This window comes from Spea bombifrons, chromosome 3 (assembly GCF_027358695.1).
Source record: "Spea bombifrons isolate aSpeBom1 chromosome 3, aSpeBom1.2.pri, whole genome shotgun sequence".
Lineage (NCBI taxonomy): Eukaryota > Metazoa > Chordata > Amphibia > Anura > Pelobatidae > Spea > Spea bombifrons.
Window position 1 is genome coordinate 80,020,938 of NC_071089.1, and position 22,869 is coordinate 80,043,806.

At 36.8% G+C, this 22,869-nt stretch overlaps 1 protein-coding gene across 1 annotated transcript; it reads left to right on the forward strand.

Annotated features, from left to right (window-relative positions):
- Positions 1 to 174: 174 nt before the first annotated feature.
- On the forward strand, positions 175 to 14,071 carry ERICH1 (glutamate rich 1). The gene is made up of 6 exons (XM_053459995.1): positions 175 to 258; positions 3,104 to 3,259; positions 7,169 to 7,303; positions 9,811 to 10,173; positions 11,104 to 11,298; positions 13,911 to 14,071. Exons 1-6 carry the CDS (start codon positions 234 to 236, stop codon positions 13,982 to 13,984), a joined length of 948 nt encoding a protein of 315 aa, XP_053315970.1. The 5' UTR covers positions 175 to 233; the 3' UTR covers positions 13,985 to 14,071.
- The last annotated feature ends 8,798 nt before the right edge of the window (positions 14,072 to 22,869 follow it).

Below are 22,869 nucleotides of genomic sequence, written 5' to 3' on the forward strand. Positions count from 1 at the left end.
CTTTTCTGTCTAGTTTATTTAGGGACCGAGCGGTAAAAAAATGTATGACTGTGGGCGTAACTTAAAGCAGTGAGCAGGTCGCCGGAGTTGATTGGTGGTGGGGAAAGATGGCTATATGCTGATTGGTTACTAGGTGTGGTGGGAGGGCTTTGCTGCAGCGTTGGCAATCACTTCCCGTAAAGCTTGTAGTATTGAGTTTAGACAGCAGTGTTATGTGTTGAGGTGTCTTGAGTATGAAGCCATCTACAAGGAAGGAAGGTAATGCATGTGTTTGTGTAGCTTGTGCTCTATAGACCGGGAGTGAGTTACTGAGTTACTGCATGGATTGAAAGAGACATTTTACTGGTTAGAATATTAGAATTTTGTCTAATTTAACCACTTCCCCCTGTTTGTTTCTTGTGACTCGGGAAGGGTACTTAAGTATGCTTTCTGTGCATGCGCTACTAACCGAACTAGGCACCTATAGATTCTAAATGCTGCAGGGGGACAAGGGCAGCCCACCTTTGTCTAAAACATATAGTTAATACATTAGTTTATGATCTCTGTATGACTGTAGGTACTGTATGCTTTTTATTTGATTTGGGTGACCAGGTGTGCATGGTTTTGAGGAAACAGATGAAACCATGTTAAGACTGAAATATTTTATTTCCCAAAAATAATGGGGGGGGGGTTTGTAACATTTTTAAGATGTGAATACCATGATGAGAATCCCGGATACCTGCATTATTTTTTTGTAATAATTCCCTTGGTATTGAATGTGACAAAAAAAGTTCACGTGTGTATATCTAAGAAAAGAAAAAGGGCTTTGGTTCATTTATATTTTCTTGTATTTTCGTGTACGCATTTTTATTTTCTTCCGAGTGCAGTTTCAACCTTGGGCTCTGCCCAAAGGTATGTATAAGTAGCAGGTACAGGCAAATAATGGAGCCCAGGTACCAGTGATTTAGGAACAAAAACATGACGCTTTTTGTCCTTATCTTCATGTCTCTGCATGGAATACCTGAACAGTTTTGTTTTTCCTAGTATTTCATTAAAAGGGAGTTTTAAAAATATCATTATCATCGTTGTTGTTTGATAATATGTTATAAAAACAGTGCTAGGTGATACAAAGTATAACCTTTTCAGACAGCTACATATTCATTTGTACATGTTCTAGCAGTTTACAGGATGGACACTTTCATGCACTGACACGCTGATTAATGAATGTCTATGGAGCAAAGGGTTTCATTGGACAAGCCTAGTAGTGCCATAAACCAAGGCTTGACAAACGCTGAGTTGTTATGAGGCACACAACGGGGTCACATAATGCATGTTACGTGACCTCGCCGGGTGCCTCACGTCACTTGCTTCACTGCGCATCCACAAGCATAGGGAGCCAGATTCACGATAGGCAGTGGCGTGGCATGGCTGGTCTCCAGGAGGTGAGAAGGGGAGGAGTGTATGCATACCATATTGTCAGTGTGTATGTATACTGTAGCGTCAAAGTCACTGTGTTTGTGTGTTTATGTATAGTGCTGTAGTCAGTGTTAATCTGTGTAAGTGTATAGAGCTGGAGTCAGTCTGTAAGTGTGCGTATAATGTAGTGTCAGAGTGTTTCTATACAGTGCTGGAGTTAGTCTGTGAGTGTGTTTGTTTTTACTGTAGTGTCAGTGTGTGTGTGTGCATGTCTGTGTATATGTATAGTGCCAGAGTCAGTATGTCTACTGTATTGTAGTGCTGGATTCAGCGTGTATGTGTCCATAGTGTTAAAGTGTGTATTTTATATGTATAGTGTCAGCCAGTGTGTGTGTATGTCTAAGAACGTGGTGCTAGGGTGTATGGTGTTTTATGTTACAGGATGGCAGTAGCGTGAGTTTGTCAGCATTTAGTCTTAGAGTGAACTGTATGTAATAGTGTGTGGTGTTAGCATGTGTGTACATGAGCGTAGAATGTTAGCGTGTATACGTTACTGTAGTGTGTTAATGGGCATGAGCGTAAGATGTTAGTGCGCGTCTGTTACTGTCTGGTGTTAGAGTGTGTAAATGTATGTTAGTGTATGGCAAGGCTCAACAAACCCTGGGGGAAAAAAGCTTCCTCATAACATTTTTGCCTGGCTCCTAGATCCAAACCAAATGTGTCAACCCCTTCCATAAACAGTCAGCTTTGTGTGGTGTTGAGCAGGAAAAATTCCCTCAAAATATCACAACTGTTGGTATTCAATATAAAACATTGAGAGGCAAGTTATATTGAGACTTCATAAATCATTCTGCAGTTATTAACATTAGGCAAATGTGTAGTTTTGCATTAGGAATAAAAAGATGCATTTTAAACCCCAGATGCATGGACCCCAGTCTTTCTTAAAGAAAAAAATAAGTAAAACGGCAAACTAGATGGGACACTTACCCAAAACCACAACTTTCCCGCTAACATGGTCATAGAACATGCTGTGTAAATAAGGACTTAACGCCCACAACAAGAATAATAAACTTGCTGAAATGTGTTGACGTCTATTCTACTTCACCACAGCTCTCTAATGGAAATTCATTGACGCTTCAGAGAGAAGCTATTTGTTAATTCACAAGACCCACGGTACTCTTTTGTAAGGAGATATTTGTGATAGCTGATTGTGAAGAAATAAATGTGTGAACCTCCGTTTACTGAGCATTCCATTCACAGAAAGGTATTTTCTGGAGCAACACAGTGTAAGCAATTTAACATAATTCCCTGTTACCTAGTTCATTCACACATGCCTAAGGCGCAGCAGTAAATGCCAAAGGACTGTAATAATTTACATTCTTGTGTTTTTGCATAAACTAAAAAGAGATACAAAACCTAAAATAGGAAGCAGCTTACAAAAAAAGTGTGTACTTGTGGATCTTGCTTATAAGGACCTTATAGCATCGTCGAGTCTACTGTAATGACATCACAGCCAAATCTAAATTGTTTTATTTAAAGCATCCTAAATAAATGAGCATGCGCTGCATATTGTAGCGTATGTGTCTTAATGATAGGATGAAGCAGTAGAAGTAGCAGTGGGAGTAGCAAATTGAGTATATAATGTAATAAAAGATTACATTACTTTGCTTTTTCATAATTTTTTGTCTGTTTTTTTTCCTTCTGCTAGTACTTGTATCAAAAGTTTTAGCAAGGCTGTATCCTGCAGACGTTTCATATTCTTCCAGTTCGCAACGGCCTACACTGCAGTCTGAAATAAAGACCACACAGAGCACACCGCCAGAAGATGTGGAAATTCTACAGTCTCCAACAGAATCCTCACCAGGTATTGAAACATATAATGTCTGTTCTTAAGGCTTGGTTAACAATAGGCATGGCTCAGAACAAAGTTGTCACATTTTCTGCTTGAGTCGATGGCTACATTATCTTTAAAGGAAGAATAGGTAGAGATTAAGTTGGCACCTGTGTGCGGAGTGGGCTGGAGCATGTAGAGAGTATAACAAAAAGTTGTCAAGAGTTGTAGAGCCGAAGAGTGTAGATAGAGTTAGTCCACAGAACCCATGCCCAGAGAAAAGCTAAAGTATATTTATTAACCCATGAGCCTCTTAACCTACTCGTCCAAGAGTATTGGTAATAACTTCTGTACCCCCGTACAAAAGTTTTTCAAGTATTATTATAAGAAGTAAATATTTACTTAAAAACTAAAATTAGCAAGAAAAGAATACACAGATTGGACTGATTTAGAGAAGAACGGTAGTTTCATCCTCAGAAAAACTAAAACAAATGGTTGAGAATTGAATGTGACTAAAATACAAGATTTAAGTATAATTTTGATAATTGGTTGATGCTGCAAATACGTTTTGCCTATTTCAGTATTTAAAGTCTTATCCCACTGTTTTTGCATTATTTTCAATGTGTGGTAAATTGGCATGCATTTCTTTTTTGTAACTTATTTTTGATAGGTAGGGTGTGAATACTTTTGCATGTATCTTTAGATTGTTTGCCCCTTTTTATTCTTGTGAAGGTTGACATTCTGGAGCACTGCAATGTTTAATGGCCGACGGGTAAAAGTGTCAAACCTTCCTAGTTATTAGTGTTTGCTTTAAACATTTAATTTGTTCTTAAATACATTAAAGTACTATTTTTTTACCTTTTTTATTAGTGTTGCTGGCCTTTGGACATGGACAGGAGTTGCGATAAAAGGGAGGAATTCTAATTTATTAATGCTTAAATGCATAATAATGTTAAAAATACTGAAATATAAACATGAGACGTGTGTGTGCTTATAGATAAACTTAAACCGTATGTAGCTTCCTTTATCTCAAGAGTTTTTATTGTTCTGTATGTGTTATCCCCTTTTAGATGCTGGTGTCTTTTTAATGTAATACTCCTCTCTCCTTTTTTTTAATTCATATTGTTATATAAAATAATACCTTTTCATTAGTCTAGTAAAAAGGTATTTTTTATTGCAATACTACTTTATTTTTTTAAATTTACGCTGCTGGGCTAACACGGCTATCTCAATCTACATAACAATGTAATATAAGAAATCTGCCATTTCATTAAAATACATTACCATCGCCACATTGAATATATTGAGATACAAAAACGAACACTAAATGGCATTTTAGATTCCCCTTTGTAACTTCTGTTGGCGTGATTTTGAAATACAGATGTATTTACCGTGTATTGAAAATATAAAGTGCTTCTGAAATGTATTTGCGTTGCGGAATGTATCATTCTGTTTAGAAAGCTGTTGCTACAGTGCGTTGCCTCCCATTGTTTTATAGTTTCATTTGACAAGTGTTTGTAAACATCAAAAAATACAATATGTTTAAGACATGCAGCGTGCTTGAGATGAGTCTTCCTAATATGTTAACAAGTACATTGAATATAAAATTCTTAGGTTAAAAAGCAGTTGTCAAGCTGTTCTATTTTTTTGCTACATCTTGAACAAAAAAATGTATGTAAATGATATCACTCAAATAAAAAAAATATTTTCATTAAACATAATCAGAAAATTTGAAATTGATAGGGTTTTAGTGGTTTCCAGTCTTTTTTTTTATTTTTTTTGGTATCTCACATATTCTGGAAGATTTTTGGTTGTTGAACTATAGAAGAGCCAAATTTTCTGTAAGACCTAGAAGGATCTAAATATTCTGGAGAGTATTTAGAGACACGGGCTAGTAAAATGGTGAAAATGTTATTCTGCAAATCAATCAGGAAAGACTAAGGAATCTCCACATGTATAGCTTAGAGGATAGAAGAAAGAGGGGAAGCATATTTCAAGGGTTGCGAAATGATAAAACAGGCCGTAGTCTAAAAGTTGCGGGCCAGAGCCTCCGCTGTAAACTAAAGAAGTTTTACTTTAATGACATAGTATTAATTTACTTAGAAGAAGCAGCCTTCCAGCAGAAGTGGTAGCGGGAATTAAAACATGCGCATGGCTATCCTGAAAATAGGCTGTCATATTCTATGGAGGGTTTGTCCTTTTTTGCTTTAGGCTTAATGCAGCTTTTTAGATGACAACAATGTGAGAACAATGGAGAAATGGTATGTTTGTAATTACAGAGAACTTAATGATATACGTTTTAATCTGGTTCAATAATGCCACGAATTTATGAATTTATTACTCCGCAAAATCTCCGTGGACATGGAATCACAGATATGAAAATGACCTTCTATTCTCCAGTGGTCTAAAATATGTATATTTGAACCACTTTTTTTAAGATCTGATTTACCAACAAACATAGTTTGGCCGTCCACACATATCTAAAAATGTGGTGTTGTTGAAAAACTGCAATTAAACGTCCCTGTGTTAAAGGGAGCTAAACAATGGATTGAACGCGAATGATATACACAGGAACGGCAAATAGGCCAAGCAGAAGATATGAAAATGTGATGGCAGTACAGGGGTTAAGGAGAATGATAAAGACTGCTAAGGCACAGGTTACAGCAGCTTAAGGTGGCTGTACCACTGTGAAAAGAATTTGGAGAGTGGCCACACCAAATATTGATTTGATTTAGATTTTCTTCTGTTCACTCACTTTGCATTTTGTTAAATGATAGAAATGGTAATAGTTTATTTTTATTTTTGAAAGCATTCTTACTTACTTTATGGTATTTTCACACCTGCCTAAAACTTTCACAGTACTCTGCGTATATACAGAACATATATATATATATATATATATATATATATATATATTATATAAATATATATATATATATATATATAAAATATTATATTAAGAGAATTAATGGACAGTATTTTTGTAACAAAAAAAGGTAAATTAGAGAAACTGGTATAAAACTTCTGTGGAATGAAAAAACATGAAATATGTTACCAAACAGAGGTGGTTGCGCTTTATGAGGTATGACAGTAATCTATTGATTCTGGGAGTTTGTACTGCCCGACGGCGATGAGACTGAAATGGCCTTTCATATCTTTTGAGACCTAAACCGAAGCTTTTTTGTTTAGTACATATTTGCCTTGAAATTGCGACAAAGTTCAGAATTATCCAGAAGGATTTTGTTGCCAAGTTTTGCTATCCTGTGGATTAATTCAACCTCAAGTACTTTTTTCACGTCAGCCTTTTGTGCATTTTAATCAAGGTTTGTCAGTGCTGGCTATTTTAGATTTAGATTTAGATATGCACAGGACCTATGCCAGGGTCACCTAGTGCCCTCTTCTGGCAAGTACTTAAAGCTAGTTATAGGAACCGTGGAAAAAAAACAGTATTGCTTTATTAATTACTGATAATATTTCCCAGAATCTCTTAAATATTCTTAGTGGCTATTACATATTATATCAAAATATACAACATAAAAATATTGGCTTTTTTTTTTATTGCTCACCAAAAGATGCCAGCTAAATTACTGTTTTTTTACATATTTGTTTATGGCTTGAGCTATAGTTTTATAAATGCTACTTATAAAACAGTATTATAGTTTGCCACTGGGTATATAATACCTTGTATATCGCATGAAGATGGAGTCATTAGCATCTTGAATTCTGGAACCTAAATACTTTAGCAGGCTTATTATGAAACGTTCCACCACTCCTGCTTCGCTTTTGCAAGCTATGTAATGTACCTCCCCATCTGCCCTGGGTTATTAAACCCAGCTAGCATGTAATTACCTCGTTGTATAACCATAAACTGGCTTGCATAGTGGCATTAATGTGATATGTTCACTGAAGAGCATACAGAATCATTGTTTTTCTTTTATTTAGGTTCTGAAAAGGGTCCCCCAAATAATCAGAAGGTGTACACTGTGAGTTTGCCACCAGATGACTACGTACCAAGTTCTCAAAATGATTGCAGATCATCCAACTCAGAACATTCAGAGAACAGCGAAGATACAGAAGGTAATTGCCAACTATAATTTTACTTTTCCTGTTTCTTGCAAGCTTGCTGCCAGCTTTATGCATCCTCCTATGTAGGTAGTCGTGTAATCTAACTGAATGGTTTATATACTATGGCAGATTAAGGAATTTCAAAGAGCTTTTTCTCTCGTTTATTTTCTGCTCGTACCCAGGCATGCATCAATGAGAGGCAGTGTGCAAAAGTCTACGCAGATAACTAACAGTATTGCCGTCCATGGGTAGTTTGGGTGTCAGGGCGAAGGAGATGGTAGATCTGTTCTGTTTCCGAGATTGTTTCTACAGGAGCAAGCAGAAGGAACGGATTGGAGTAATGGAGTAATTCAAGTGGCAAGCGGAAGACGGTTATATCAACGGGTGAAATTTCCAGAAGAATTGACGTTTGTATTTAGCAGACAGTATGGTATTAGATACTTATTGTTTGAGTTGTTGACTTGTGAAAGTGGTTTTGGAGGTTTATAATGCTAGCTTCTTGGCTTTTTTTATATTTACTAAGTAAATAATTGTAACATAGAGAAATAGAATTTCATGGCAGATCAGAGCCATTCTAGTGTGCCATTTTCTCTGATGTAAAAACTCAGACCTTAATCAGTCGTTGGTCTTGTGTTAAATTCAGGATAGCATTACGTTTATCCCACGCATGTTTAAACTTCCTCCCTTCTGCCACTCTCTCAGTGAAGACAAAACGTCTTACATGACAAGCATGGCAGACATGTTGGAACGTAATAAAAACTGTTTCATTCCAGCAGTGAGTATCATTACATTTTGGGAAGTTAGTACAGACTACAGTACTGCAGTTCGACATGTCGGCAGTCGGCACAGGTCAAAAGACACTGTTGGAGGCATTGAATATGACGTTTTTGACTCTAGGAGCTACTAGAAATGTAATAAACTGCAGACACATGTATCCAGCATCCACAGCAGTTTGTTTAAAAGTAGTTAACCTTTCCAGTGAATCAATGTGAGTGACTTTTAAGTTAAAGCTCAGTGGACCTAGGGGTACTGTAGTTTTAAGTCTACAGCTCCTCTTTCATGCTGATGTCATTAAGCCCTGTGTAGTTTAAATGTCTCCAGTAAAGTGAAACTATCAAGAATACTGGTGGGGGGGGGGAAATAACCGTGTCGATATGGTGATTTTAAAATACTCAAAAATACATTTTTGAATTAGGTTTGCACTAAATAAAGCTACAGAGCTTCATAAAGGGATGTGAAAGGCAGAACCACGCTTGGTACAGCACATATTTAATCTATCTGCTCTATTTAAAACAATGCATTATATTTAAAATCTTTCTAAAAGTGTAGCAGCTGCATTACATTGGCTACATATATTTACAATGATACTAAGACTTTTTTCCTGTGCTGACGTCTGTTCGTTGTACCCGCAGGGTCTTGAGTAATCAGCTAAACGTAGTGGAAGACTACGATAAATCAAGGCACAGCTCTTGTTGGTTTTTGCAGAACCATGTAAACTGATGCCGAATGCTGATCTCAAAATAAAGTAGGGTACACAGTTGTGGTGGGAATTCAGATTTAACTACAAGAAACTTGAGTTTTTCCCTTTTTTGTAGAAGCAGATGTGTTCCATGGACCTTGGCCAATAGAATAAAATTAGGCAGGTCTAATTTATTTTTGCTTGTTGTAATTATTTGTGTGTGGTGAGGCAGTTCAAGGAAGAATGCTTGGAAAAGTTAAATAATATGGGGTTGTTGAAGTGTGGCATGGATTCCAATTTGTCTGTGATATTTGCATGCACTTTCACAGATATTTCCAGCTGAGTTCTCTTCAGTCCAAACTAGACCAATTTAAATGTGACTTAAGTTATAAATTCCATTCCCATCAATCATTCTTTTACTTCAATTTCCTATCTCACAGAAATGTGTAAGCTTTACATGTTTATATGCAAATGTAAGAGCAAGCTGTAAACGTACATTTCTCTTCTAGATAGACATGTTTACTCTGTTCTTTGATCATGGATTTATTTGGATTGATTTTCTGTTAAAGATAATGGAAAATAAGTCCATTTATGACCAGTCAGTCATGCCAGGATAGGACAGCATCCCTAATTAAGATAATTATTTGCAACAATATTATTTACAAGTGCCCTCCAGATATATTGAAGGGATCGGTGAAGAAAGCTGTGTTGCTTCATTATCCTTTTAAAGAACTTAGTCTGATCAGTTGCTCGTCCACCAGTCAGTTTGTGAGAAGCCACAGGTATAATTTTATGTGTCCACCCGTAACCCCACATGGGTAGGCAAAATAATTAGTGCCACAATGGGTTTAAAGACTACCCATTGTCTTTAAAATATACAAATATATTATGGGGTTTTCTTTAACAATGGTGTGGAAGGGAATACTCTAACTTTAAAACATTTGATCATGTTTGCTGATATGTATGTTTGACAATTACTATACAAAGCCTCCTATACTGTTAGGGGCAGATGTTTAAAGATCGATATGAATTCCATTTATAAACCATAGTCTGTTTTTAGGGAATAACCCAAGGCTTTCTAAAAGGCGCAGAAGGAAGAAGAAAGCACGTAGTAGTCCTCAGGTTGTGGCTGAGGGCGAAAACAACATCCATCCTCCAATCCTGCCTTTACAAACCTCTGTCCATATTAACAAAAACAAGCGAAGGAAGCTGCAGAGGAAGCGCCAGAAGGAAAGGCTAAAGGCTGCAGGGCTGTGGCCAAAAGTTAGAGCTTCTGTTTTAATAGACCAGCCGGAAAGATGTGATGAACAAGCAGAAACCTTAAACTGCCCCGATGAAACAATCATGGAGGAAGAGATGATGAAGAAGTCTGGGGATCTGCTGGATTTCCTAGAGGCAACTCAAGAAATCTACTTTACAGATAGTATGTTCATTGCGTCCCTTAACGTGTTTTTGTATGTTTAAAGCTTCAGAAAGAACAACGGTTTTGTAACCAGTCTTCAAACACCGCTAACTGGTATGGGGTCCAGGATTACTTGGTTATAGTCCGGTGAGGATAAACAACCAGTTGTGTGGTCATTTATTACTGGTCTGAAAACCACTGGTATAGACACTAGCCAATGCATTTAGACAAATGTCTTACCAAGAGTGTGTTAACACACAATATAACATAATGCAGATAGACACATTTTTTCCTGCTGTAAGAACCACAAATCTTGTTAGGTTCTTGCTCGTGTCTTATACTCAGGATAGCCGTATGCGTATCCCACATATTTTAAATCCCCTTACTGTATTAATGGAGCGTTTTATAGCTGTGTTAGTGAGCTGCTTGTGAGACTTAATGCAGCTCTGTCGTGTGACGTTATATAGTGTGCAATAAATTCTAGGTGGGCTCTGCAATCATAATGCTATCTAATATGATAAATGGCCTATGACAAGAGCATTTGTAATGTGTATGATTGCAATTTCACACCTTGCAAATCTGGTTGTGCTGAAACCCAAATGTCAAAGTTTGTATTTAATTGTTGGCCATGTCCAGGAAAGAAATTAGACTATCATACACTTAAAAATCTTTATTATGTTAACCTCTACCATATCTGCCAGAAGGCTGTTCCATGAATCTTTCCCATTTAAATAGAATAGTCTCAGATTATTATGATTTTGACTCATATTTAAAGAGGTCCCAGTGAAAACTGTTGAGGTTCCCCACAAGAAAAATTTTACATTCTTATGAATATTCTAATAAATACAACGCTCTGCTACTGGAAACTCGGACATAGCATTATGCATTGTGCATTCACCTATTTTCATTGAAATCTATATACTATTATATTTGAATCTGTATCTCCTCCAGGCAAATCCAGATGTGAAACTGATGCGTTGTCTCTTGATGTTATCCTTGAAACACTAAATCAGATCAAGAGCAGGAAAATGCCTTCATCCGATGTGACTGCCTTGCATCATCTTAAGACCCTGGTACTTCTACAGGATATTGAAAGATTAAAGGAGTCTTTGGAAAGCTTCAAAGAACATTCTTCCTTACCTATTGGTATGTGGTTTTTGTATGTTATATAGTGTATTTCCAAAATAAAAATATTTTTTGATTATCAGTTAGACAGGGTTTATAAACACATAACATTCCATCACCCAATACATGTATGCCAGGGCTTGACAATTTTTTTGTGAATCTAGGCGCCAGCTAAAAAAGTTAGGAGCCAGTTGGTTAGGAGTGATCTGATCATCATCAGCCCACTTACTAAACTCACAGCATTTGACCTGGAAGCACCCTGGACTTTCAGGTCAGTGCTGTTTTTTTGTTGTTTTTTTTTTCAATTATTTTTTTGAACACTTTCAATGCTGATGTTCCATTGGAGCACAGCATTGACTGATATTTAGTCCCCACAAGCACTGAAGGGGTTAACGCTGCACTGTCGCTCTCATGGAGTGATCAAGCAGCAGGGGAGGGTTGGGGCTAGTGTCCACACTCATGTGGAGACCGAAGAACCCTCTCCCCCTGTCCCTGAAGCTGCCTCTGGCAGCTGGGACGCAATTGCTGGTCTATAGACCAGCCATTGCAGGGGGGAGTCTCTCTGATGACTGCTATAGGCTTCCATGCCTACAGGAGTCATCAAAGGGCTTGTGGGGGGGCTCGTTTTTGCTGTTGCTGGTCTGCCTGGGCTTCCAGGCAGACAACCAGCAGCAGAGCCCCGTACAAAACGGGAATTAACCCCTAAAATGCCGTGGCATTGAAGGGGTTAACGCTGCCCTGTCGCTCTCATGGAGCGATCAGGCAGCAGGGGGATGTTGTGTCAGGTCCCCACACTTGCTGCCTGTGGTAGCTGAAACACTATTGTAGGTTTTCCTGCAATCGCGGTTTCAGCCTACAGGATCGCTCCGTGGGAGTGATCTCAGGCTCGGGAGCGGGCTCTGAGTGGCTGTGCTGTCTGCCCAGACGCGGGGGCATTTTTTTGTGGATGTAAGAGGCTGACAAACTCCTAGGCGCCATGTTCCATGTTAGTACTGAACGGATGAGGAGTTTTTGTATGGATCGCTGGGCTCTTTAAAATTAACATAATACAAATACCTTGATAAAGCAATAATTTACATCCAAATTTCAGTTTACATTTTGTTAATGTATGGGAAATACCATCTATATGAATCTATTTATATGTGCTCTTGTGTACATTGCTTCATGGTGGTGCTTGATGAGATGAGCTGTAGGTCAGCTAAAATGACGTGAATGACCTACTGTAGTTATGTATTCCGACCGTAATGGAGTTAAACATTTTATTCATCTAGAAGATTAAAGCAAAAACTGTTGCAGCCAGGAAGTTGGGCACATAACCAATTTAATAGTACAAGATGTACAGTGCTTGATGTGCAGTGGGCATTTGGCTTGTTGCCAGTACAAAATCATGAAACTCTTTTTCATTAAGCTAAGTCATTTTAGACTATTCTCATTATAACAAAATTGCTTAAAATCTAGTACATTCCTAGCTTAAAAAAAATGGAGTCTGTGCTTTTGTAATCAAAGGTATATGTATACTGCAAATCAATTTGAATTACAAGCAATTTCTGTAGAAGAAGCATACCGATTAAGGGTTAAAGTGCAAGCCATAGCTGACGTGTGCAACTTCGACCACTGTGGGTATCTTTACCCACCTATACCATTAATTCTTGTACTGGTTCTCTCTCTTTATCTCTCTTTCTAAATGATCTGGGACTCTTCCTGCTTCCTCATCTTGTTTTAGCGGGCAGACTCCTGGTCACTAATCTAACGATGCCCTTATGTATACCACATGATTCTAGTGCAGTGTTTTAAAGTGATATTATCACCATAGGAAAATTAGGTAACCCAGTGACTGAGCCCTGTTTCCTGATCGCTGTGTGATTAAAAAAGTAAAACAAAAATAAAACCTTCATAACTACATTTTTAGAAGTACCTGCTATTTATACGTGAGATCCCTTAAAATAAAATCCCTTTTAAATAAAAAAAAATAGTTCCTAACCCTTTCAAGACATAGGACATACTATTATGTTCTTTGGAAAAAAGCCCTAGGTGACAGAGGACGTAAAAGTACATCCTATTGTTTCTGTTTCAACGGGACATTTCCCTGTCATTAGACAGCGTGGGGTCTTCCTTGACAGCAGGAGGAAGCATCACTAGCTTACTGTCGGATATAACAGCACTCAGTGCAAGCACGGATTATATAATAAAAGCAGAGAGTGTCCAAACTTATGTTTGTGTGTTCTCTGCCGCAGAAACAATATTAAAAGTAAAAAAAGGTTCCCAGAAGGTCTGTCCAGACAATCTTGAGACCTTTGATGAGCCGCCCCATTTGCAGGCTGAACACCGGTATAAAAAATGAAATAAAATTAAACAGTACTAATGACTCCAGTTATGTCACCATGACATCATAAGGGGTACCATCCAGTTCCAAAAAAAGGTGCCCAAAGACCTCGTGCCCCTAAGGTATGGTCCCTTGGCTGAAGGAAAAAAGGAAACTGACCTGGATACTGGAGTTCCCAGCTATGTCTGTATAGCCATACATAGAGATCTGTAGATTCATAGATAATTATATATTGTAGTTAATTATAAACAAATATATTAAATGTAATTTTGTTTTTAATTATGCATTTTATTTTATTTTTGTTTTCCAGATCACAAAATGGTACTTTGTTCTCTTTTCTACTACTGGATAACCGATATTCTTCCAATGCGGAAAATAAATTAGATTTACTTTATGCATTTGTAAATATTTTCGTGGATATATTTTATGTGAACCTCAAATTTTATATTAATAAATGTAAATTTGAATAAAGTTGTCCTGAAATTACTTAAATGCGCAAAGTATAGTACATACAACACTCAGATCATGATGTGTTGTTTGGAGAGAAATTAATGCTATCAAAACTTGTATTACCCATGTAAAAAAGTAATTGGCCTACAAAACCCTTGGCAGCAACAACTGCAATCAAACCTTGGCAATGGGTTTTGCACTCCATCGCCGTGGAGGAATTTTGGCCCACTGTTCTTGGTAGAATTGTTTTAATTCAGCCACATTTGAGAGTTTAAGTAAGAACTGCCTTTTTAAGGCCATGCCACTGTATCACAATCAGATTCAAATCACACCACAACCTTAATCTTTATTTTAAGCCATTCCAAGGTGGACTTCCTTGTGTGCTTCATCATCCTTCTGTGTAACCCAACTGTACTAGAGCTTTATGTCATAAACTAACGGTCGGACATTCTCCTTCATGAGTTTCTGGTAGAGAGCAGAGTTCATGGTTTCATCAATTTTGTCAAGTCGCCCAGGTGCTGAAGCAGAAAAGCAGCCAAAGACAATCACACTACCACCACCGTGTTTGACTGTTGGTATGCTGTTCTTACTGTGGATTGCTGTGTTAGCTTTACTCAAGATGTAAAACGGCCAACGTTTTCTAAAAAAGTTCCACTTTTGACTCAATAGTCCACAGAATACTATCCCATATTGGCAAATCTTAGAGAAGCCTTTGAGTCCGTTTTCACCTTACAACTCTCCCATGGATGCCATTTTTGCACAGTTTCTTTCTTATTGTGAAATTGAAACACTGACCTTAACTGAGGCAAGTGAGGCCTGCATTTCTTTACATGTTAGTCTGGGGTTTTTTGTGACCTCCTGGCCAAGTCGTCAATGCATTCTTGGAGGAATTTTGGTAGGCCGGTCTCACCGCTGTGCCAAGTTTTCTCCATTTTTAGATAATTATTAAAATTAGAGAAGGGACAAAAACTTTTTCATAGCACTGTAAATATTATTTCTTGCATGAATTTTATCATGCTAAGATCACTCATAGAAATATTTTTTTTTGTTTGACTTATCAGGAAGTTTCATTATTAATAAGAACTGTGAATATGAAAACAGGTTAATATTTCCCGTGGCAGATGCTTATAATATTGCAAAGGAGATGTGCAAGTTTTACTTATAAGCGTTTACTCCAACTGTAGCTAGTTGGTAGATCTCCAGTTGCTGGGGACTACAGTTTCTACAGTGATCGACCAGCAAGAAAGTATCTGCATATTATGATGAGAAGTGAAGTTTGGTTACATAAATGGATAACTGTAATCATGGATTACAGTGAAAACCGGTGAGTCTGGGGTTGGTGGCATGTGGTTGCAGTATTTCTTTGCCAGCCCTCCCCCCTAACTAAAACACACACATAATAATACACAAACTCACCCCAACACCATACGCTTACACACATGTACACACAGTCTCTTTTATGACTAATCCATAGGTTCACTCTTGACTAGCATCATACAGTCATCCTAACACCATACACTAACATAGCCTTGGTTACTAACTTACTAGGCCCCTGTATGCTGTGCACTCCTGGCACCCACCTCAGCAAGCGCCTGACCAAAACTGATTATGTTGAAAATAAGATGTTCTGGTCTGAAATTTGAAAGTGTAAAATGTAGATGCAGTAGTTTAGAAAGAGAGAATGCTGTTGTGGGTAAGGATTTGCAGATCAAGAACTCTGACAGCTATTTTAAAAAGGCTCAATAATTTATTTTAAGGGATTTCACATAAAAACTTGTTTACACAGGTTATTCTTGTGTTTTTCTTTATTTTCTCGTTTTTTTGGTGGAAACTTACATGGGGTAAGGAGAAGGAAACTTACTGTAATTCTTGTTTTGCTAGTAATCCACACCTGTCTGAAATAAATTGGCCTTTGCTTTTAAATTAAATATGGCCAAAACTATTTTGCTTGTTGAAAACCAAAAAGTCCATGCTATGGGCTGTGTCATTAAATCGAGTTTGTTAACTTGGAGCTGGGTTAGTTTAATAAGAGTCCTATGTCCTATTGTTATACAAAGAAGCCAATGTGATCTTAGATTTGAAATCTCCTGGTCTAAAGCTCTTAACTCATTTCCCTAATAGTTTTAAGCAACTGTAGCAATTGTACTTACCGGTTATGTTTTTCGCATTCAAGTTTAAAAAAATTGGGTTAATATTGCCTTAAAGGGGAAACTCTAACATAGCTGTGGGGCCTTTTTCATTTTTGTGTTGCGTTTTCTGCAGAATCTCTCCATATGCATTTCCCCCTTTCCATCAGAAATCCCAATTTGCAAATGTTTTGTTGATTGTTTTGTGACCTTAACCCCTTCTTTGCTAAGTGTACTTTGCATGTTTTTACAATATGTTTGTTTAGCTATGACTCTCCTTTTCCATTTTTACTGTACCCATACAAATTATACATTATTTTTTTGAAAGACAGATAGGGCTTTCTTTTGATACTAGTCCAACATTTTTGTATGATTTTGCTATATTTGTCACTAAAGTGAGTTGGCCAAAACAGCCCCAGAGACATTGCTTTTAAGTGTCTTGAGTTTGGAAATACATTATTTGTAAGAATTGCTATGTCTTTGTGGCAAATGTCAGACACCATACATTACTGTTCATTCATAGATTCAAGTATTTTTTCATTATTTTTTTTATTATTTTCACAGTCAGTGGAATGGTTTGTAATGGTAATGACAAACAAATAAAACAATAGATAACCCACAAAGTGCATATTTCTGGAAAGTAGACAACCTGGAGTATTTCATTGAGAGCTTTTAGGCTCTTGTTATACAACCATTGTTTGCCAAAGTTAAATATTAGAGACCAAGTGACACCAATTGGAACACAAGGTAAGGTTGAGTGGGCTATAATTTTGTGATAGAGAGTCTGTGTGTATGGTGGGATAATATAGAATGGTGGGACTAAGAGGGAGCCTCTTAGCTGATACTTGCCCCCGGGCCAAGTGGTGTAAGCCCTCCTGTGCATGTATACCAGTACTTTTTCCCCCTGTGAATTTATACAGCCAACACTGCAGGCATCACTTAACACGTGCTGGTCAGCAACCATGTATGTGTCCTGGAAAACATGGCCCACGCTATCACCCTCTATGGGAGGTATGTACAGTATGTACTGCATTTATTGCACGTTCCTTTTGTTGTTTAAGGTTTAAGACTAAGTATATATAAAAACTATATAAATAAAACAAAAAACATACATATAAAAGTATACAGTACATATATTGCTTCTAATGTATGTGTTTTATATAGTAGAGAGGATGTATAGAATGTAATGTTTTTTTTATACGATCCATGGAAAGCATGATGGAAATTCACAACATCTTTTATACTAACTGGTTATTTTTATTGGAAGGCAGGTCACATCTTCATTTCCTGTGGCTCAGGCCTGGTATTTGAAATAGTCTGGAAGTATCTAAGCCATTCTTATCGATGCCATGTGACAGCTTATGTAATTTAGTTTAGCATATGCTTTATATACAGGCAAGACATTGAGTTATAAATGGCTTATGTTTGCTAAGTCTGCGAAGGTCAGTGCTTAATACACGTGCTTTTGCATTCTAGCAACAGATTCATTGTTCTCAGTATTATCTTTTCAGCGAACAATATCAAGTCATCCATATCCTCTCTCGGATTTTTGAACATATATATATATATTGCTCACAGCTAACTAGAAGATTCAAGTGAACATGGTTCTGTGTTTTCGAAGAATTACACCGGGATACATTCGATTGTTGCAGGTAGGCATGTTTGAAAAAATTGTATGCAATTACTTTTTCTGTAAAGATGCCACAATTATACACTAAGTACCGTGTTTAAACTCGATACTGGAATAAGTGGATTTGTTTAATCACTTCGGTCTGGTAATTTTTTGCAGCCAAAAAAATGTAGTTTGGGTAATATCAAGGAGTCTAAAGTTCACAGCGAAAGTGGGGGCAAATGTACTTTTTAGATAAAGTTTAACTTCTCCTTTCAAATGTAAAATATCTTATTTGAATTTTATTATGTTTGTGTATGTATGTGTGTATATACAGTGTATATATATATATATATATATATATATCTATTTATAAAAGAACATTGGCTGTTTTAAACAAAGTTGGTCAGTGGAGTTTAATTACTTATGTAGCAAATAAAGAAAAGAGACTGGCTGATCGTTAACCTATGTGAAATGGGGTCTAGTAAAAAGATCTGGTTTTCAAAATTCAATACTTTCACCAAAGGTAGTAAATTAAATTTATATTCCAATCAATTTACCTGCAGACATTTATAAAGATCAAAAGTAAAATTAAAGTTTTATAAATATTAACGTATGTTTCTATGGGAGCAGAGCAATATGTTTTATGAAGAATGGCAATGCTGGTGATACATCTGACCTGAGTGTCATCTATTTATAGGCTGTGTACAGGACATAATAGGTTTATTCTATATGAGGCATTAAGCAGATCTACTTGCGTTCACCTGTTAAATTTTATTGATAGCAATGGGAGTTATTAGGTGGCCCCCCAAAAACATATTAAGCAGTCTTGTACGGTAATGTCCTCAATCATTATTTGGCAGCTTTTAGTGTTACAGCTTTTCCTGGACCTCATAACTGCAGACTCTAGAAAAAGGTGTGGTGTGTATATATATATATATATATATATATATATATATATATAAATATAAATATTGCTAGTAATTAAATGTTTATAATATTTAATATAAAGTATTAACTCATGATATGTTGTCAGTTGTTTGGAAGCTGTGCTTATTCAAATTAATTTTTTTCTTCCATTGTTGACCTCAATTCAAATAGTTCCCTGTCTGACAGAGCATTACTCTAGCTTAGTTACATTTGTTGGAGCTACATAAAGCATTATTTATTGTAGTTTGTGGTGACATTTTGGGAACTAATAAAAGTTTTTCTCAGGTCAATTTGTTCTGTATAAAGCTCACCAGAAATATCAGGTTCTTTACTTAAGTGTCCTCTTCATTCCCTGTAAATTCCCTGTTTTCAATAGAACCTCTTCATTGTACACTTTAATCTACTCCGCTCTACAAAACATCTTATTGATGCAGCCCAGTATCTCGTCTACCATAAATATTTAACACATCATGTCTTGCCAAAAGTAGAATAATTACATTTTTCATGATTGTTCGCTTTGTACATTGTTTGGCCGGTACCCTTTGTTTGATATGAATAGGAAATAGCAAAGCTTTGATTGATCAGTTATAAAGTGAAATGAGCGTGTTTGGCCATCCCAACTCTGCCCATTAGATAACAGGTTGGCTTTTATCAGATGTTAATTTGTTTTTATTATTTTCTAGATACGGGCATCTGGTAAAATAATTATCAATGCAACGGACGTGATAATGGGACGTGCAGCCATTTTACTGGGTGTATTCGGAATCTGGATATCCAGCTACAGCTCACTCCGGATGGTTAAGAAAGAAAAATAACTTGCTGACCAAGGCTTTGGAATACATGACTGAAAGTATCCATTCTTGTGCAGTGGAGGACCTATAGTGAATACATAGACCTGGTTTATATGGTCTACAGGTGCTACCTGTGAATGACTTCAGTGGAATTCAGTGCCTTAAGATTCTTTGAAGAAGACTCCCAGAGAAGTGTATTTTCTCTTTCTGTTGGGAATATTTAATATTAAATATTTTGCAGGAATACAAATATGCCTTTTTCCCCCTGTCACACAATATGATGGCCTTAGTTACAGCGTGAACTCAGTTTTTTCCTCGGTTTTGTGAAATCACATATGGGATCTACTTCATTAGAATAATAGACCAAAAATGGCAAAACTTATCTGTGAAGGTACTTTACAATCAGTGTAGCTTCCATCTCCACGTGTTCCAAGGGTTATATACGGTCCGTGTCCACGTGAAAATTGGGAAGCTTGAGTCATATATTCTGTTTCTTCTGCTTTTCTGCACTTAACTGTAGATTTTTTTTGGTACTTATTAAAAAAGCTAAAATAAAGCCTTTTCCTCCCATCTCCTTTGTCCCTGCATAATATTAGGGAACTGACTTAACAAGAAAGCAAACAAACGTGTATTTTTCTGTGAACTGCTCAATAATCAAAAACGTATGTTTTAGCCAGTGGCGAGTCTAGGAATATTATATAGGGGGGGGCGGCGCATAAGATACCACAGTTAAAACGGGGGGGGGGCACAAATAAGTTCCACCACTAAATCATGCAACTGAAAAAAATAAATATATATAATAAGATGCCAAAATAGCAGAGTACCGCAGTATGCAGTGGTTACCTAATATGATGTAATAAGCCCTGCCTCTGGGTCTCTCGTCATTGGAGTTGATAAAGGGGGGGCTATGTCACGTCATGTGGGAGCGCCGCCCTTCCCCCTGAAATTCCACTATACCACTCCTCAGCTCTCTGCAAACTCGCAGGAAGGTTGTGGGGGCAGGCAACAGGTGCGCAGATAGGATTGGCAGCTATCTGTATAACCTCGACAACCACCCCCCCATTTTTGGACGTGTCGGAATGTAGCATGACACTGTCTGATACGTGATCCCTGAAGGGTCTACAAAGACCATCCTAAGTCTCTCCTGTCCTCTACTGAACTTCTGGTGGGTGTCAGCACGGACACTTACTGGAAGTTAAGTAAATGATCAGCCATTCCTCGTATAATGGCGTTAGCAATACTGGGTATTTTGGCACAGCTTTTCAGGACATACCGGTACATCCTAAAGGACGCAAACAGGTTTATTGTCTTGTTCTCCACATAAATGAAAAGATCCAAAAAACTAATTATAGATATACTATATTGATATATTAGAGTAATACCCCATTTATTGAAAATACCCCATTTATTTTCTATCAAAAATAACTCCAAGGTATTGTGGGTACCCTTCCAAACAAAAAACATATCCTCTACAAAAATAAGGGGTGCAGGGAGTAATTTCATTGCTGTCCCCCTTAACTGCAAAAACCGAGAACGGTAAAACCAAAAATAATTATTTAACATCCCTCTTGTACTTTCTAGTGGATCACAGTATTGTACGGTATTGAGTATAAGTATTATTGTTTTATATTTTATAAACATAAGCGTTGATTTGTGCAGATTTATTTTGTTACATAAATATTATTGCCTAATTTGAAGGGACAGAACTACATAAATTGTTGAGGGCTTGATGATGTGAGGATCACTGATCGACGTAGACTCAATTTGACCAAAACCTTGTTTCCACGTCTTAGACCCAATTCATTCTGCCTTATTTAATGGGAGTTAAAGTTATTCATATGAAAATTTTGTATACCTTAAATTTTTGTTCTGGGATTAGCATAATCACAATCGGTACAGCTCTGTCTCTTTTATTCATAGCCAACATAATAAGATTTGAAGACTTAAAAGTAATGTATTTTGAAAGTAATATCCTATTCATTTTTCTCGTATTAATTTACTTTCAATCATACTTTTTCTTTTCAGATATGGAATATATTTTCCTACATAATAAAAGAACTATGAAAATGACATTCACTCTGTCTGCGGTATTTTAAATTACTTTACTCCGCTACATAATACAAATCAGCAGGCTTTGTTTGTGTATTATTTATTTTCCATTTTTTTTTACCAATGTGAAAATGTTTCATAAACATTTACTTTATGCACTTCATTATCCTTAGAAAACATTTTTTGAGAAATATATATTACAACAACATTTTTTTAAAAGCGGTTTTCATGCATTCCCAATGTATTCTGCCAAAGTGGCTTGGCAACGGCCACTTTTAAGCTTATTCGGTATTTTTGCACAATATAGTTTAGAGTGCCACCTTTTCATATACCTGTTAACTTGTTCAGCTGGTCACTTGTAAGCCAGTGGGAAAATACCTTACTCTGCAAACTAGTTAAGATCCCAAAATAACATAACTCCAGACACGTGTTCATGCAATTAAATGCGGCATACTATGTCAACAGATATAAAAATAATTTACTTAGCTTCATTAGTAGCGGACAGGCCATGATCGGGAGTACAGAATGGCTGGACATGAAAATAACTGCAACGGATTTCTTTAGAGTGTGTAAACACCATGGACGTGACACTATGATCTTGTGCCAAGAAACAAGTAAAGCAAGGAAACAGATAAACAAGAACACCAAGGAGAAAGAACAGCTGCTGGAGCACTAAATAGCCATAGAAAAACCAACACCCATCACAGCACTATAAACTTTTGATGGCAGATGAGAACAGTTTGGCCCATCTGGTTTGCTCATTGTTCTTTATGTAAAAGCTTAAACCTTGATCATTCCTTGGTCTTAACATTTATGTTTAAACCCCCTCACTATTTTTTCACTAGCTTCTACCACCTCTGCTGGTGTATATAAAGATAATAGTCACCATGGATATCAACCTGGTTCTAAGGAAGAATCATAGAAAGTATACCTAAACAGATTAATATGTATAAGGAGGCTACAGCACTCAGTGGTGGTGATCGAATACAAAATAAAATATAAGGAAATAACTAGAAATCCAAGTACAGAGTCCTAATACTACCACAATGGGGCAATTCCATGACATGCAAAATAATTTGGATACTAACTGTGAAAATATAATTCCAAAAGATATTAGATGCTGATTTTGTCTATACCCGTAACAAAATAGTTCAGTTGGCTTGTAGACTTAATGAAGGCGCATATAGTATGCACAAAAGCTGCATAGGAAGTAATGGAACCCAAAATATTAGCATGCGTGCATTTTTGAGTATTTAACCAGAACCCTATAAATGAGCATCCCAAAACCAGCTATGATGACCTCAACTTTTGGAG

What these genes read in the sequence shown, in the direction of transcription:
- ERICH1 (XM_053459995.1), top strand. Translation starts at nt 234, where the DNA reads ATGAAGCCATCTACAAGGAAGGAAG. An exon ending in TCCAACAGAATCCTCACCAG is followed by an intron (nt 3,260 to 7,168) that starts GTATTGAAACAT and finishes TCTTTTATTTAG; the next exon opens with GTTCTGAAAAGGGTCCCCCA. An exon ending in GAACAGCGAAGATACAGAAG is followed by an intron (nt 7,304 to 9,810) that starts GTAATTGCCAAC and finishes GTCTGTTTTTAG; the next exon opens with GGAATAACCCAAGGCTTTCT.